At 36.3% G+C, this 14,303-nt stretch overlaps 2 protein-coding genes across 3 annotated transcripts; one reads left to right on the plus strand and one right to left on the minus strand.

Annotated features, from left to right (window-relative positions):
• Positions 1-5,845: 5,845 nt before the first annotated feature.
• On the plus strand, positions 5,846-6,814 carry LOC113737055 (uncharacterized). Its single transcript, XM_027264306.2, has one exon. It carries the CDS (start codon positions 5,962-5,964, stop codon positions 6,538-6,540), a length of 579 nt encoding a protein of 192 aa, XP_027120107.1. The 5' UTR covers positions 5,846-5,961; the 3' UTR covers positions 6,541-6,814.
• A 5,292-nt stretch (positions 6,815-12,106) lies between these two features.
• Positions 12,107-14,036, minus strand: LOC113738079 (ethylene-responsive transcription factor RAP2-3-like). 2 transcript variants are annotated; one of them, XM_027265249.2, is made up of 2 exons: positions 13,669-14,036; positions 12,107-12,900 (listed from the first exon to the last, which is right to left on the minus strand). In XM_027265249.2, the coding sequence occupies exons 1-2, from the start codon at positions 13,838-13,840 to the stop codon at positions 12,290-12,292; spliced, it is 783 nt and encodes a 260-aa protein (XP_027121050.1). In that variant the 5' UTR covers positions 13,841-14,036; the 3' UTR covers positions 12,107-12,289. The 2 variants fall into 2 exon arrangements, with proteins under 2 accessions (XP_027121050.1, XP_027121051.1); XM_027265250.2 differs by having other exon boundaries at positions 12,107-12,894; positions 13,669-14,028.
• Between the last annotated feature and the right edge of the window lie 267 nt (positions 14,037-14,303).

Consider the following 14,303-nt stretch of genomic DNA (forward strand, 5'->3'; position numbering starts at 1 on the left):
ATACTTTGCAAGCTTTAAATCCTCCTTCTTCAGCCAAAGGAAATATAGATGGAAAACGAAAAAATAGAATTAGGTATGTGTTAGTTAAATGGGTTTTAAATGGATAATTAGATATCCATCATCCATTTGGATGCGGACAACCATTTATTATATATTGCATCATTTAATCCACGATCTATTTACATAAAATCAATTATCATCCATATATCATTCAATTATTTGACAAAAATAACCTCAAGATGCTCAGTTAATTGCTAAAAACCGGGCAGAACATGGATGGATTTTATGCATGTATGCTCTAATAATCCTCTTCTCTTATGTAATTAACATATTTAAAAATCTCCCACAACATTCAATAAGAATGGGGCAAAACCAAAATAAATGGTTAATCATAGAAGGGGCACTAAAGAGCAGACAGCAAGCAACAAAGCATTAAAAAAATGGTGGCTAGATTAGAGGGACACACAGAGGTCTAGCAAACAAAAACCATAGCCTTTGCAAGAACTCACCAAAAAACCAGTAGAGGTATAATAACGCCCACTGTTTAACTATTTATCAGGCCGTCTGCTCTTTTAAAACTCACATTCAAAGCCTAAGTTCTTTCTGAACCAAACCAAATCATGGCAGCTAGGTTTGTACATTTTTTGAAGAGATCTCCTCAAACTAAAAGTTTTATCGACAACATCTCCTCAGTCATAGTCATTTTGTTATGAGTGAAATCTCAATTGAGAAGAGAGCAAGCAAAAATTTTGTTGCTCCAAGATGGAGAGAGTCAGATGTATCATGCAGTAGATGAGGTCATCAGCAATATAAAGGAGATAAGCAAAGCCTAACGATGGGTACTAGAGATGAGAGAAGAAGGCTTTCGGGGCTGCCAATGAAGGCTAGGAGCTAAAGAATGTGGAGAATGACTTTAGTAGTAGTAGTCTAAGTAACTTTAGCATTAGTTCTGTAGTAAAAAGACATAAATTTTAAACCCAAATATATATATATATATATATATATATATCAGCCATCCCACCACCCAAAAAAAAGTATAGAATCTTGAGACGTTTTTTGTTAATAAAAATGTCATTTAGTATTTCTAAATCTTTTTTTATCTTAGGAAAATTGTAACAATGTAGATGTAGAATTAATTTATGGAACTAGTTAGAAGTTAGAAGTATGAATTTTACAAAATACAATCAGTAGTATGTTTTGAGGGTGTTTGACATCTTACCTTTTGCCCATGCTTCTTGTTATTAGTGGTTATGAAGCAAACCAAAACAATAGTAGTATAAGTAGTTTTTTTTTTTTTCTACTAGAGCCTTATATGTTTTGTTGTTAGCATGCAGACTTTCTCTCTGAGATACTATTTGATTTACCAGAACAATTTTATAGTTGGCAATAGTACTAGAGAATGGAAAAAAGTCTATCCGAATTTTCACCTGACTTTATAAATTTGCATGAAGTTGCTCATTGAGCAATATCAAATTGGAAGTCACACTAATTAGGTACAAAATAGCGTAAAAATTGATAAGACTGTAAATTTTTTGAAAGCTAAATTGAAATTTGGCAACCTTTTTGCTTTTTCCCCTACAATTTATATCTAACTTTGATTGGGATCTTTTTCTTCCTTTCTATAAGCTTACAACTAATTACACCCAAGGGTGGGGTGGAGCCAGTGCGAACTGCTCCTGCTATGGTAGTATATATCAACAAAGGTCCTTCCCAGCTAAAACATTGTTTTTCAAAGGGGCAAACAAACAAAAGTCCAAGATAAAGCCTACGCAATAATAGGTTCATTAGCTTCAAAACAACAAAGAGCAAGAAAGAACCAACACATCGGCTTTGTGGGGGGTCTTCACCGCTTAGTAGCAGCGGGTCGAATGGGCTTGGCCCCTGTCGGGGTTTCTATCCCACATCGGCTTTGGGGGGGTTGGGATTTGGGTAGTTAAGTCCCTGGGAGCAATCCAAGAATTGCCGACTTTTGGATTGACTTCTGGGATTAGGTTTAATTGTTCAAATGTCGTTTCTCGAAAGAAAAAAGAACCAACACACCAAGCAAAGGCAGGAAAAATGAAGAAATAAAGCAACCAAGACCAAGAGGGCTAAAAATGCTGGACTCATTCTCTAATAAGTACTATACTACTACAATAGTATGGTATAAACTGAATAGTGATTACCATGGAGATTATTAAGCAGTTAAGAATTACGTATTTTTTAATACCTAACAACTATACTAAGCGCCTTTGTTACATCCAAAAAATTGGTAAAGTTATTGTGGCCTGTAAATGCACTAACAGTTTGGGCCCAAAGCAAAGCCTGCAGATCTGGATGGTTGCCTTGTTTCTAGCTCTTATTTCAATCCAGTTTGGATATCTTCCATCGATTAATACTTGTTGGGCTTAAAAATCTTTTCCAATCGATTCTAGATTTATTAGTTCCTTTAATAGATATGGTGGGTTGTTATCGGGGATTAATAAATAGTAGTAGTAGATAACTTTATGGATTAATTAAAGAGAAGGTGCTCGTGCTGAACTAAAAGTCTAAAACCGGAGAAGTCTAATTGAGCTCGACTTTTGGCCCTTTCTTAATTGAGTTCACCTACCCTGAAGTCTTTGGAAATCTCTACGCAATAGATAAATACATTTTTTTTAAAAAAAAATCTCTCTAAGATTAATACAAAATTTCTATTCAAGCACAAGGAGCTTTTGACCAAAATGTTCAAATACATACCTGACCTCACTTGATTATCTACTTTTTTTTTTTAATCGAAATCGATAAATAACCCACACACACACCCACCTAATTTAAACAAACGCAGGAATTAATCGAAGAACAGCCCGAAAGCAATTTAAGGGGAATCCACAAAGAACCACTATTCAGCCAATTGGTAACTGAACAGGGTTCCTGTGGACCTTAAATCCAGAGTAAAGACCCCACGATCTTTCGATGTGGGATAGGATGCCCTAGCCCCCGCGAACACTCTCACCAACTGAATGGTTTGTTTGTTTTCTATACTTGATTATCTACTTCAGTTAGCCTAAACTTGACTTCAAGAATAAAAGCTTATTATATTCGGTGAATTATTAAAGATTTGACTCATCCATCCAAATTCCAACTTCCATTCGCTTGCAAATTGCAATGCAACCTTTTTATATGATGATAAACTAATCTAAACCCTGTACATGACAAACCAATTTTTCAGGAAAACCACTGAAAAGAAAGGTCCTATCATTTTGCCTATTTTGACCCTTTCATGTTCTCCACTTCTCATCCCACTACTCTCTTTTCTATATTTCCAATGGAATTGCTAATATGCATGAAATGAATTGGCAAAGACAAGCCCATCGGGGTTGACTCGTAAGGTGGTGTGTTCGAGTCGCCTCTCTTACCGTCTTGTATATCTTGGAAGCAGGGTGCACACGCGTAGAGAGATTAATCGATAAAAAAATCGAGATATTTTCTGTGTCGAAAAAAAAGTTGACAAAGACAAAAGCTATGATAAACTAATCTAAACTTATCATTTTGCGCATTGTACATGATCTTTAAGAAGTTTGTTACTACTTTTAAATACTACTAGATAGACTAGTAGGTCACTAGAACTGGAGTAAGATCTTTACATAAATGTCAAAAAAAATTGCATTGGAAAATTGGAAGAAATACTAACGTACTAACTAGGGGTGTAATCGAGCCGAGTCGAGCTCGAGTATTGCTATACTCGAGCTCGACTCGACTCATATACACCAAAGCTCGAGCTCGACTCGAGCTCGAGCGAGCCCAAAAAATCGATACTCGAGACTCGACTCGAAAAATTTTCTTGACTCGATACTCGAGGCTCGAAAATTTTTTTCATTTTAGGTCTTTTTACAATTATGTTATTACTTTTTTGCCATTATAGGATTTTATTATAAAGAAGGATATATTGTAAATTTCATATAACTTATACCCATAATGGTCATTTTATAATTATAATACATATATATTATTTAAATTATAAATATATTATTTAAATAACTCCGGCTCGTCGAGCTACTCGACTCGACTCGAGCTGGGCTATTTCGACTCGAAACTCGACTCGATTTTCATTCGAGTTACTCGAAACTCGGCTCGAACTCGGTCAACCCGAGTTCGAGCCGAGTCGTTGACCGAGCTACTCGCGAGTAGCTCGGCTCGCGTACATCCCTAGTACTAACCAACCGTGGCGTAGGCGTAGAGGAAAAATCTTTCAATACCACACGTTTATTCAAGAACAAGAATCAAGGGTTATGTTACCTGTGTAAAGCGCGGACCTATGTGGCCGCCCCTTGAAAATTCGGCTTCAAATCCTCTGTCCCTAAAGTAGTTTTTGTCCCCTCTATCCCTTATTTGTACAGTTGCCACCTGTCTCTAGGCTTTTGTTACTCAAGTTTACTCAAGTTAGCCTTTTGATAATAATCGGTTGATAAGTTTACTTAAAATCAATTAAAACAGATAATTCAAAACTTTTTTTTTTATTTTCTTTTTAACAAAAAAGAGTCTTATTGATCATAAACATAGAAATCAACTAAAACTTTTCTTTATTTTGTTTGAGTTTGGGATTAACAAAACTTGTAAATCAATTATTATCGGTTTATTTGAGTTCGGATTAACAAAAGGTTAGAAACACGTGGCAGCTGTACAAATAAGGGACATAGGGGACAGAGACTACTTTGGGGACAGAGAATTTGAAACCTGAAAATTCACCCAAAAAAAAAAGGGAAAATCGTCCAAAACGTCTTTCACATTTTGTAAAATGATTTTTTTTGTCCCTCACTTTTAAAAGTATAATTTTATGTCCCTTACATATTCACATCGGTCAAATTTAGTCCCTAACTAGGTTTCCGATCATTTTTTGGCCGGAATCTATCACGTGCAAGGCACGTGATCATTTTTTAAGGGTAAATTTGTCAAATTATATTTTACATAATCTGATCTATAGTCCTCCACATTTTATAAAATAAATTTTTTCGTCCCTCAAATTTTATAAAATGATTTTTTTCATCTCTCACATTTCACAAAATGAATTTCTCCATTCCTCACATTTCAAAAAATGAATTTTTCATTTCTCACTAATTATGTGTTTGAATACATTTTTTTTAAACATATGTATATATCTATTTAATTTTACTTAATAATAATAGCATAAACACATGTATGTAATTGGGCCCAACTTGTGGGCTATCTTCTTTTTTTGTATGATTATGACTAATATTTATCAATAGAACCTTAATTTGCTTTTTCTTATTGTATTTTGACCGAAAATAGCTTTATTGGCCAAATTGACAATGAATGCAAGATTTTTTACTAGCTAATACCAGATGAAATCAAATGATCACGTATAATATATGGTATTCGTATTGTTAAATGAAATCAAATAGACACATACATATATTTATGCTATTCGTATTATTAAGCAAAATCAAATAGACATATACATGTGTTTAAACAAAATGTATTCACACACATTTTTTTTAAGGGTTTCCCTCACACACATAATTAGTGAGGGATGGAGAAATTCATTTTATGAAATGTGAGAGACGAAAAAATTATTTTATAAAATGTGAGGGACGAAAAAATTTGTTTTATAAAATGTGGAGGACTATAGATTAGATTATGTAAAATATAATTTGACAAATTTACCCTTCAAAAATGATCACGTGCCTTGCACGTGATTGAATCCGGCCAAAAAATGATCGAAAACCTAGTTAGGGACTAAATTTGACCGATGTGAATATGTAAGGGATATAAAATTACACTTTTAAAAGTGAGGGATGAAAAAAGTCATTTTACTAAATGTGGGGGACGTTTTGGACGATTTTTCCAAAAAAAAAAAGACAAAATAAATACTATTCCCTTCCCTTCCCTCCTCCCATTGCCCGGGAAAATCTTCGCTGCCCAAAATCCCTAACCCTAGCTGAAAATTTACTCCCGTTTCTCAAACCCTCATTCAATTTCCCGATGGAAATCTCTGTCATCTCCGATGCATTAACGTCAGTGGCCTCAACCCAAGGTTTAAGCTTAGGGGTTTCAAAGCTCAACTTCTGTTCAAATCAGTCTTCTGAACAATCCGCCGGAATTCTTCAAATCTCCGCCATGATTTTTCCGCTCGATGCTGTTGCACCACCGCCGGTGAAGTCGAATCGGACAAGAACTTTACCGCGTAGACTGATCAAGAAAAGGCGTCGTACCAGAAGAAGATCTTCAACCGGTGATGATGATAATGATGATCGGGAAGAAGTTTTCGGGTTTTTTGGCGGCGACGGAGGAGTTTTTGATGGGCCGTTTAATAATGGTGGCGGCGGCGGCGGCGGCGGCGGTAGTTGGAATTTTGGTGGGTTTGGAGGGGCAAATTGGGAAGGGTACTCATCCAACTCGTATAATGATCCAGCGTTCGATTTTGTTTACGAGGTGTTGTCGTGGATTGTTTTATCGAATTGTTTGCATTTTGCGTTTAAGAAGGTTGTGAGGATTGTGGCTGATGTATTTGGTGATCCTGCTAGGGAGAAGGTCCCGATGAGATTGGAACCTGTTTGCTGAATTGGTAAAAGAAATTGACTCCCCGAAGCAAAGATAAACTCTTTACTCTGATACACATAATTTAGGATTTGATTATATGTTCTTCGGGAAAAAAATTATGTAAATAAGTGGACAGTACATTTAGGACTATGCTTCTTAAGTTCGCAATTGCATTTACCTTTTTATTGTTTATCAGCGTAAATAATGTAAATATTCATCGATGGATGTCTGACTGATTTTGAATTTGCTTTACTCTATATGATTCTTCTATCCACGGACTGATATAGTTGCGTTACATGGATTGCGTGTTGGTGATACTTCTGTTATACGTTCTGTGATGATTGTTGTGGAGATGTGTTCCCCTTCCATCATACAAGTCTGTGAGCAAAGATTTGAGTTGTCTTGACAAATAAATAAAAGTGTAAGCTGGAGATTTTTTATGCTACTTGACTTACAATGCTGGATATGGTAAGGGTAGCACAATCAATTACTCCTAAAATTTTTTTTGCTCTTGCATTTTGAAGATTTGCTTGGCCTTAAAGATGTATCTTTTTCTTTGTGATTCTTGATTATCGTAGACTTTACATCTCCCCTTCAAAAATGATTCCCCTCCCTATATCTGCCTTTCAATGTGGTCTACGTAGTGTATTCTGGGTCATCTGGTGAATGGCAAGATCGAGTCTTTGAGCATGGTATGTTGCTGTATTGTTGTTTGGGAGTTCATAGGATAGTTATTACTTCCATGTGAAAGTGTCTGAAGCCTGTGATCACCTGTTTCATTTCTGGTTTACCAACAACAAATATTTTGTAACTAATGAGAGCCAAAGAGGCTGTATTTCTTTCTGGTTTGAGGGGGCTAGAAATGTTGTAACTAGTAAGATTCAAAAGGAGCATTTGGTGGTTTTATCTTCTTCAGAAGTAAGAAACCAGTAATTAGCTTGGCCCCTCTGGGTAGTCAAATCTCCTATTACTGCCAGAAATTACGAACTTTCTTTTGATGTCCCTGCCCTTAACTTGTTATGTTTAAGATCTTACGACAATGAAGTTAGTGAATATCGATCATATGCCTTGTGAAGTGCTATATTTACATTATCTTGCAAAGGAACATCCAATGGTCTCTCTTTTACTGACTTAGAGGCCTTGAATACCCTAATAATTGGGATTTGTCTAGGGCAAATTTCAGGTTCTTTATTTTATTTGAAGTCAGGCTGATTGATAGAAGCATGAGTGCCTTTCTTTTGGGGGTTTTGTTCACGGCCTCTGAACCAATTTAGTATGATTGCAATTTTTTTTCTTCTTTTGGTGCTTGTCCTTGCATTGACTGTTGAGTCAACTGGCTACCTCCTCGTGTAATTTCTCTAGCACAATCGCTGTTGCAATTTTTTGTAGTTTCTTTAGTACTATTTTACTATTAAAATTAAGACTAACAGAAGGTTTGGAGGCATGTGCCTCAAAGACTGTTTGTTCCCCAGCAGGTTGGCTGGTAAATTCTTGACATGCCGCTCTCATGCAATGGACCTAACTTATGTACGACTTCATATCACACTTTTCTACTTTCTACGCCTTTTATCTTTTACATAGGAGAGAAGTATCAGATGATGATGGGGGAACTAGGCAGCAAACTGTCAAGGAACAAAGATGGCAGTTTGAAAAAGCCCCACGCATATGTCCCATTAAGATTTGAAGTGACACAATCAGCACTTGGTTCATGCATCTTCTTAGTCACTTTCGATCGACTGATTATTCCTAGTAATTACAATTACACATAAAACACTTGATAAATTATTTTTAATACCCCGAGTCTCTATCTGCCGACGTACGGCTGTCTGTCTGTGGTTTATTCTTTTTTCTTCTTCTTGGATATCGATCTTTCTCACTACTTTGTGTCTCTTCTATCTCCTGTTCCAGTAATATTCGATTTTGAACTGCTAGATGTGGCAGTAAACATCATGGCATTGTTCATCTGTTTCGTAGAAAAGGGGAAAAGATGTTACCGGAAATGTGCAGAAAATTTCAAAGAGTGCCCAAATAGTTGTTGGTCCCATTCAGCGTTTACTCCTCCTTTCCGGAGCATTTTCCTGGGTAACTTCCCAAGTACCTTGTAGGTGATACGGCTGCTCTATACATAATAATAGCTCTACCCTTTAATACCCGAACATAAAAGTCCTGTGCATTAATTTCCAAAATAAACAGGCATAGGATGGCCTTATGCATGAAAATTCTTCTTCAAATTGCGTAAGATGGAATTTCAAGAATGCAGATGATTATCCAGCTGAAAACAAACTCTGTCGTACTTTAATTTGATCGCCGAAGTATTTTGCGATTTTTTTCTGTTAAAATCAAGTAGTAAATTGCACTAACTTGTGTGATATAAACTGAAAAGTGAAATTCCAAAAGTTTAAGGACATTTTTGTCCCCAGCACACCACCCTAGGTAACTTGCCAAACAATTTGTCTTTTTACGAGAAAAGACCATTCCAAACTGGTATCAAGCACCTTTTGTTTTCGAAACAAACGAGTAAACATGAAAACCCATTCGGGACTCCTATCAAATTAGCGATCGATGCACGCTTGATGCGTGTGTAATGAATGTAGAATCCTTCGTTTGAGATAACGAATGTAGAATCCTTCATTTGACAACAAAATTTAAAAGTAGTAAATTTAAAAAGTTATTGCAACAAAATATGATAACAATCAAACAAAAAAATTAAAAGAAGCAATCACATGCAGTGATTGATTAATGAATCTTTTAAGAAGTGGAAATTTTTGTTCTAAATGTACTCTTATATTGAGATGGAACTCCACAATCATCTAGAGGATAGTATTGTATTCAACAATTGAAAAGCATCAAAATCTTATGGCAAGAGATAGAAAAAAAAAGTTCCGTACAAAGGAGATGGAGAAGAAGTTATTTATGTGATTTTGATTTGTAGTTCGGTGGTGGGGGTATTTCATCGTGTGATGTTAGTGGTTCGTTAGAGTGGGATTAGTGATGATGAGTAGCTATTTTCTTGATAAAGGTAATACGTACGTAAGAGAGAGGCGAGTTGAGTTGAGTTGGATAATAAAGAAAGAGAGATTTTTAGTAAAAGATTCTGAATCCAAAATCTCTCACTTAAAAAAATAAAAAGAGAATAAATACATGTCACAAGACTAATCTAATTTTCAAATGGTTCAAATCAACTCTGTATTTCAATGTAGGCTCCGTATGTCTTGACTTGGAGGTGGTTCAGTATTTTCCGAGTCTTCAATAACAACGTAGTTGGGTCTATGTTTTCTTCTTATTATAGGAATAGTCGTAAGCAAATATTATTGTTTGTCAAAAAAAGAAAAAAAAAACAGAGAAAACACCTGTATGTGCAACGTTTTCCCGTCATAGAATGTAGAATAGTCAATGTTCTAAATGCACGGACTACCGAATCCAGCCACAGTAAAAGTTAGTGTGCACTATACAGTTGACCCCTTAATTATTGAGGTCTGAATCCTTCTCTCTACCAGAAGAAAGGGTTCACGAGACAATCTAAGATTTGACGTTTCTTGGGTGTTTTTTGTTCTCTTGTCTCCGTAGCATTTGCGAAATTTGGTTGAAAGATTTGAAGACGTGCAGGCTGCAGCTTAGAAAGGAGACATTTTGGCCATTATCCGACGTGAAAAAACAATGCAGACAAAAATCACATTTGTATTGATCCGCTCGGTGCTCTTTTCAGCGTTTCCCCTTGACAAATGACTCACTGAATTTGCGTGTAAAGGGGTTCCAGTCTTACAATTTTAGAAGGGATTCCAATCACAAAGGTGCCCCATAAGTAAGGATTATTTAGGTAGAAGTCCTTTCTTTATACAGTCATCACTACACTAATACGTATGACTTAAGTACATGTGAACTCCACTACTAATTACGCAGGTCAATTGGAGCAAACATTAGTTAAGAAATGAGGCCCAATGGGTGATTCAAGAAATCAGTAGTATTACTACTAATCCGTTTTAACTCCTAATTTGGTAGGCGTCAACCAAGCACAAGTAGTGGTGTATTAATTGTAGTAAACGGGTTGATATTAAGGGTCTGTTTGGTTGGAAGTAAAATGTTTTTCTTGGGAAAATATTTTCCGTGGAAGTAATTTTCCATGAAAATCATTTTCCTTTCATCATTTTCAGGTGTTTGGTTAGTTTATTGAAAATATTTTCTTACTCATTTTTCTGGTGCTTGTTTAACTTTTGAAATATTTTCACTTTTATCTCTATCTTTACTTTCTACACATTATAACTACATACTTCTTCCCATGCAAAATAAGAAAATTTATCTCATTGTTTAACTTTAAAAAATCTTGGAGAAATGTATATATGAATAAAAAATATCTCCTTAAGCAATAAACAAATTGCTGGCCATTTAGTGTCAAATATCAATCACATGCAATGCTTATTGTGACATATATCTTGCACTCTCACTGCTGAAAGTTTCTCTAGAAAAGAATGTCCCTTTTATACATAATTAATTACTAACATATGATGAGCAGGATGAGATTTTTTTTTTATTTTGAATATACTAGAGGGAGGGTTGGGTGGTACGGGGGAGGGAGTGTAAGGAAGAGGTCTTGGGTTCGAGTCCTCTTGTTTACACTAAAAAAAAAAAAAGAACATACTACAAGATATTGTCAGTAAGTTTGGAACATACTACAGGCGGGATGCATGCATTTTGGAAAACAACTTCAGTAAGTTTGGAAGGGAAGTTGTTTTCCATAAGATGAGTGAAAATATTTTACATAGGAAAATGTTTTCAGTAACTTTTGTGCAACCAAACACGGGAAATTAGGAAAATATTTTCCTGGAAAACATTTTCACCCGAAACAAACGGACCCTAAAAGGGAATTCTTTCCTCAAATAGTGACCTCATCATCCTCTGTGCCCCCCACTGGCAACAGCAGAAATAAATGAATACTCGACGCCGTAGAATAAATTACTCCCTCCGTCCCATTTTATTAGTTTTGTTTTTTTTTTTTGTCTGTCCCAAATTGTAATCCACTTTCCCATTAAGGAATGTAGTAATCTTTCAAATTGTCTAAAATACCCTTATTAAATATCTTGTTATTAATACATTGTTATTAAATACTAACCCACTACATTGAATACGTTGAGTTTTTCCAATACATAGATAAATGAAAAGTCTATCTTTGTTATTTATTGGCACTGTTGGCGGTAATTGAAACAATCAGGGTGCACTATTGGCGGTAACTGATATTTATTGGCACCATTAGCTGTAACGGATATTAATTGGCACTCTTCGTGATTAGCATAAGGGTATTTTAGGAAATTATTAATCTAAATTTATGTTTCCAACCAAATTAATTACACTTTCTTAATCAGTGTGAAAAAAAAATCAAGACTAACAAAACGGGACGGAGGGAATATGTAAGAGCTGAGAGTGCTTAATTACGAAAAGGTGTCTTGATTGGATGAATGGAACAGCATCATTACCAATCAGACATTATTAATTAGCCAAATGCAGAATACGACACAAATTTTTTGCAATGAAGTATTTCTTCTAATCATACCGTGATAGTAACGTAGTAATACTACCCTTGCTGGCTAATTAATTGATGCCAAAGCATTATTATTATTATTATTATTATAGTGTACCATGATATTGACACCATCCACAGAATGCAGTAAAAATTATCCCACATCAGGCAGTAAAAGTCTGAAAGTACACGCAAAAGACAAAACAGGAGAGAAAAACACGCAGTTTCTAATCTAGATAGTCTATGGTAAAATTTCACTTAATACAGCAGATTATTAGGCTGCTGGGCTGTAGCAACAAGATCGTCCATCATCCAGAGATCAACCGGGTCCGATTCAGTGATCCCACCAAACTGAGATGTTGCTGTGGTGGTCGTCTCAGGTTCTAAGCCCAGGAAAGATTCCAAGCTGGAAAATTGATCCCCATACTGATAATCTTGATCAGTCACTTGGGACGGATAGTAAGGCTGGGGTTGGAAGCCAGGGTCCACTACTGGCGGGGTTGGTCCAATTGACTCCAAGATCTCCTGATCAGGCTGAGGATAATAAGCCGGCGGTGGCTCAGGGGTGACACAACGCCGCTTGGCCAGTGGCTGCCGAGGTGGTGTCGGCTGTGATGGGGTGGTTGGTGGCGGCTGATCATCAGCAACAAAGTTGAGTTTAGCCTTGTCGCCCCGGATGCGCTTGGCTGCCTTGTCATAAGCCCTGGCTGCTTCTTCAGCTGTGTTGAATGTGCCGAGCCAAACTCTAACGCCCTTTTGTGGATCGCGAATCTCAGCTGCCCATTTTCCCCATGGCCTCTGTCTGATCCCTCTGTACTTGTTCTTCCTAGGCTTCTGACTGATCTTCTCAGACTTCTGATTACCTGCTCCTACACTTCCAAAAAAATCACTTCTTCTTGCTAATACTACATCAATAATCATTCAAGTTAGACACCATTAATTCTTCATTCCTGCTAGACACCATTAATCCCCAACCCTTTATTTATTTATTTATTTTTAGAGGGGGGAGGGGGATTGGGGTGGTTGTTGTGTTGTAGCATGAAAAATTGATCTACTATGTACACGTACATATGTCAATCTCAGAATTACCTATGCATAATACATACATGCAGCTACACCGTATCAAAATATATAGGTGGATATAATATAGTAATACTTTGTACGTATGGATTTGTGAAAACCCTGATGGAGTTGTTACGGTAAAGAAATACTTATTAGTAAATATGTTTAGAGCCATCCTAAATAGTAAATACGCAGTCCCTAAGAAAGTAGATAATAATATAATTGGAAACTAAAAGCCTATTATATGTAAGCTTGCTGAAGTATGCATACATACATATCAAAATATAGGAGCGTCCAAGTATGCAGTAGATGTATTTACATGTACGTATGAATCATCAACATAAATCATTTTCTGAGCGCGCAATTAATTAGGTCGTCATACAACTATTATACTTTATTATTGGAGTATTATTATTATTTTTTTGGTAATTTATCCAAAAATGGCAAAAAAGTACATAAAGGTAGCAAGTGGTAGTAATAAACCAAGATGAATGATAGTATCAGCAGAAAATTCAAAGATATGTAAGCTAGTGGCAGTAGATTGTGTTCAGGTAATGGGGGGTGAGTGGACCGACCTTTCTTTGGGTGCTTGTTCTTGTCAGTGGCCTTGGTATCTGCAGCCTGGCCAGAAGGGTCGAAGCCCCAGAAGGGAGAGATGGTGTCAAACTCAGCCCACAGTTCTTTTGGGGTTAACTTCCGGCCGGGGTTGATCGGAGACCCCCCGGAAATGATTGCACCTCCACACATCTTTCTTTTTTTTTGTTGGTTGTTCTTGTTGTCTGGCAGAAGAAGATGGTAGGAAAAAAGTTTTCAGAGAAAACTGAAGAGGAGGAGGAAATGAAATGAAAAAGGAGGAATAAATAGAGCAGAGAGAGAGAGAGAGAGAGAGAAGGAGAAGCGTTACGTATTGAGGGTCTTAGTGTTGTGTTTTGTTACGTGATTTTACGAAAGAGGGGACGGTTACGAATCAATAATCAAAGGGAAAATGACAAGTGAGGAGAGCTGAACCCAGACTTTGTTTTTATTCGGATTGTATATTTTATTTATATACATATATGGGATCAAACGGTGGAGAGAGGGCCCATCCATTTGATGTTGATGATGTGATGTAACGTAACGGGGAAATTTTCTTTTATTTTTTTTTGTGGGTCCAGATGAGATGAGATGTGTGATGAAATTATGCACATCAAATCAGTATTGAGATTTTTGC

The sequence above is a fragment of the Coffea arabica genome, chromosome 3e (assembly GCF_036785885.1).
Source record: "Coffea arabica cultivar ET-39 chromosome 3e, Coffea Arabica ET-39 HiFi, whole genome shotgun sequence".
Classification (NCBI taxonomy): Eukaryota; Viridiplantae; Streptophyta; class Magnoliopsida; order Gentianales; family Rubiaceae; genus Coffea; species Coffea arabica.

Bases quoted from the DNA above. Each gene is read 5' to 3' on its own strand.
- LOC113738079 (XM_027265249.2), bottom strand. From the start codon at position 13,840: ATGTGTGGAGGTGCAATCATTTCCGGGGGGTCTCCGATCAACCCCGGC. The intron at 12,901-13,668 runs GTCGGTCCACTC...TTGGAAGTGTAG, and splicing joins GAACAAGCACCCAAAGAAAG to GAGCAGGTAATCAGAAGTCT.
- LOC113737055 (XM_027264306.2), top strand. From the start codon at position 5,962: ATGGAAATCTCTGTCATCTCCGATGCATTAACGTCAGTGGCCTCAACC.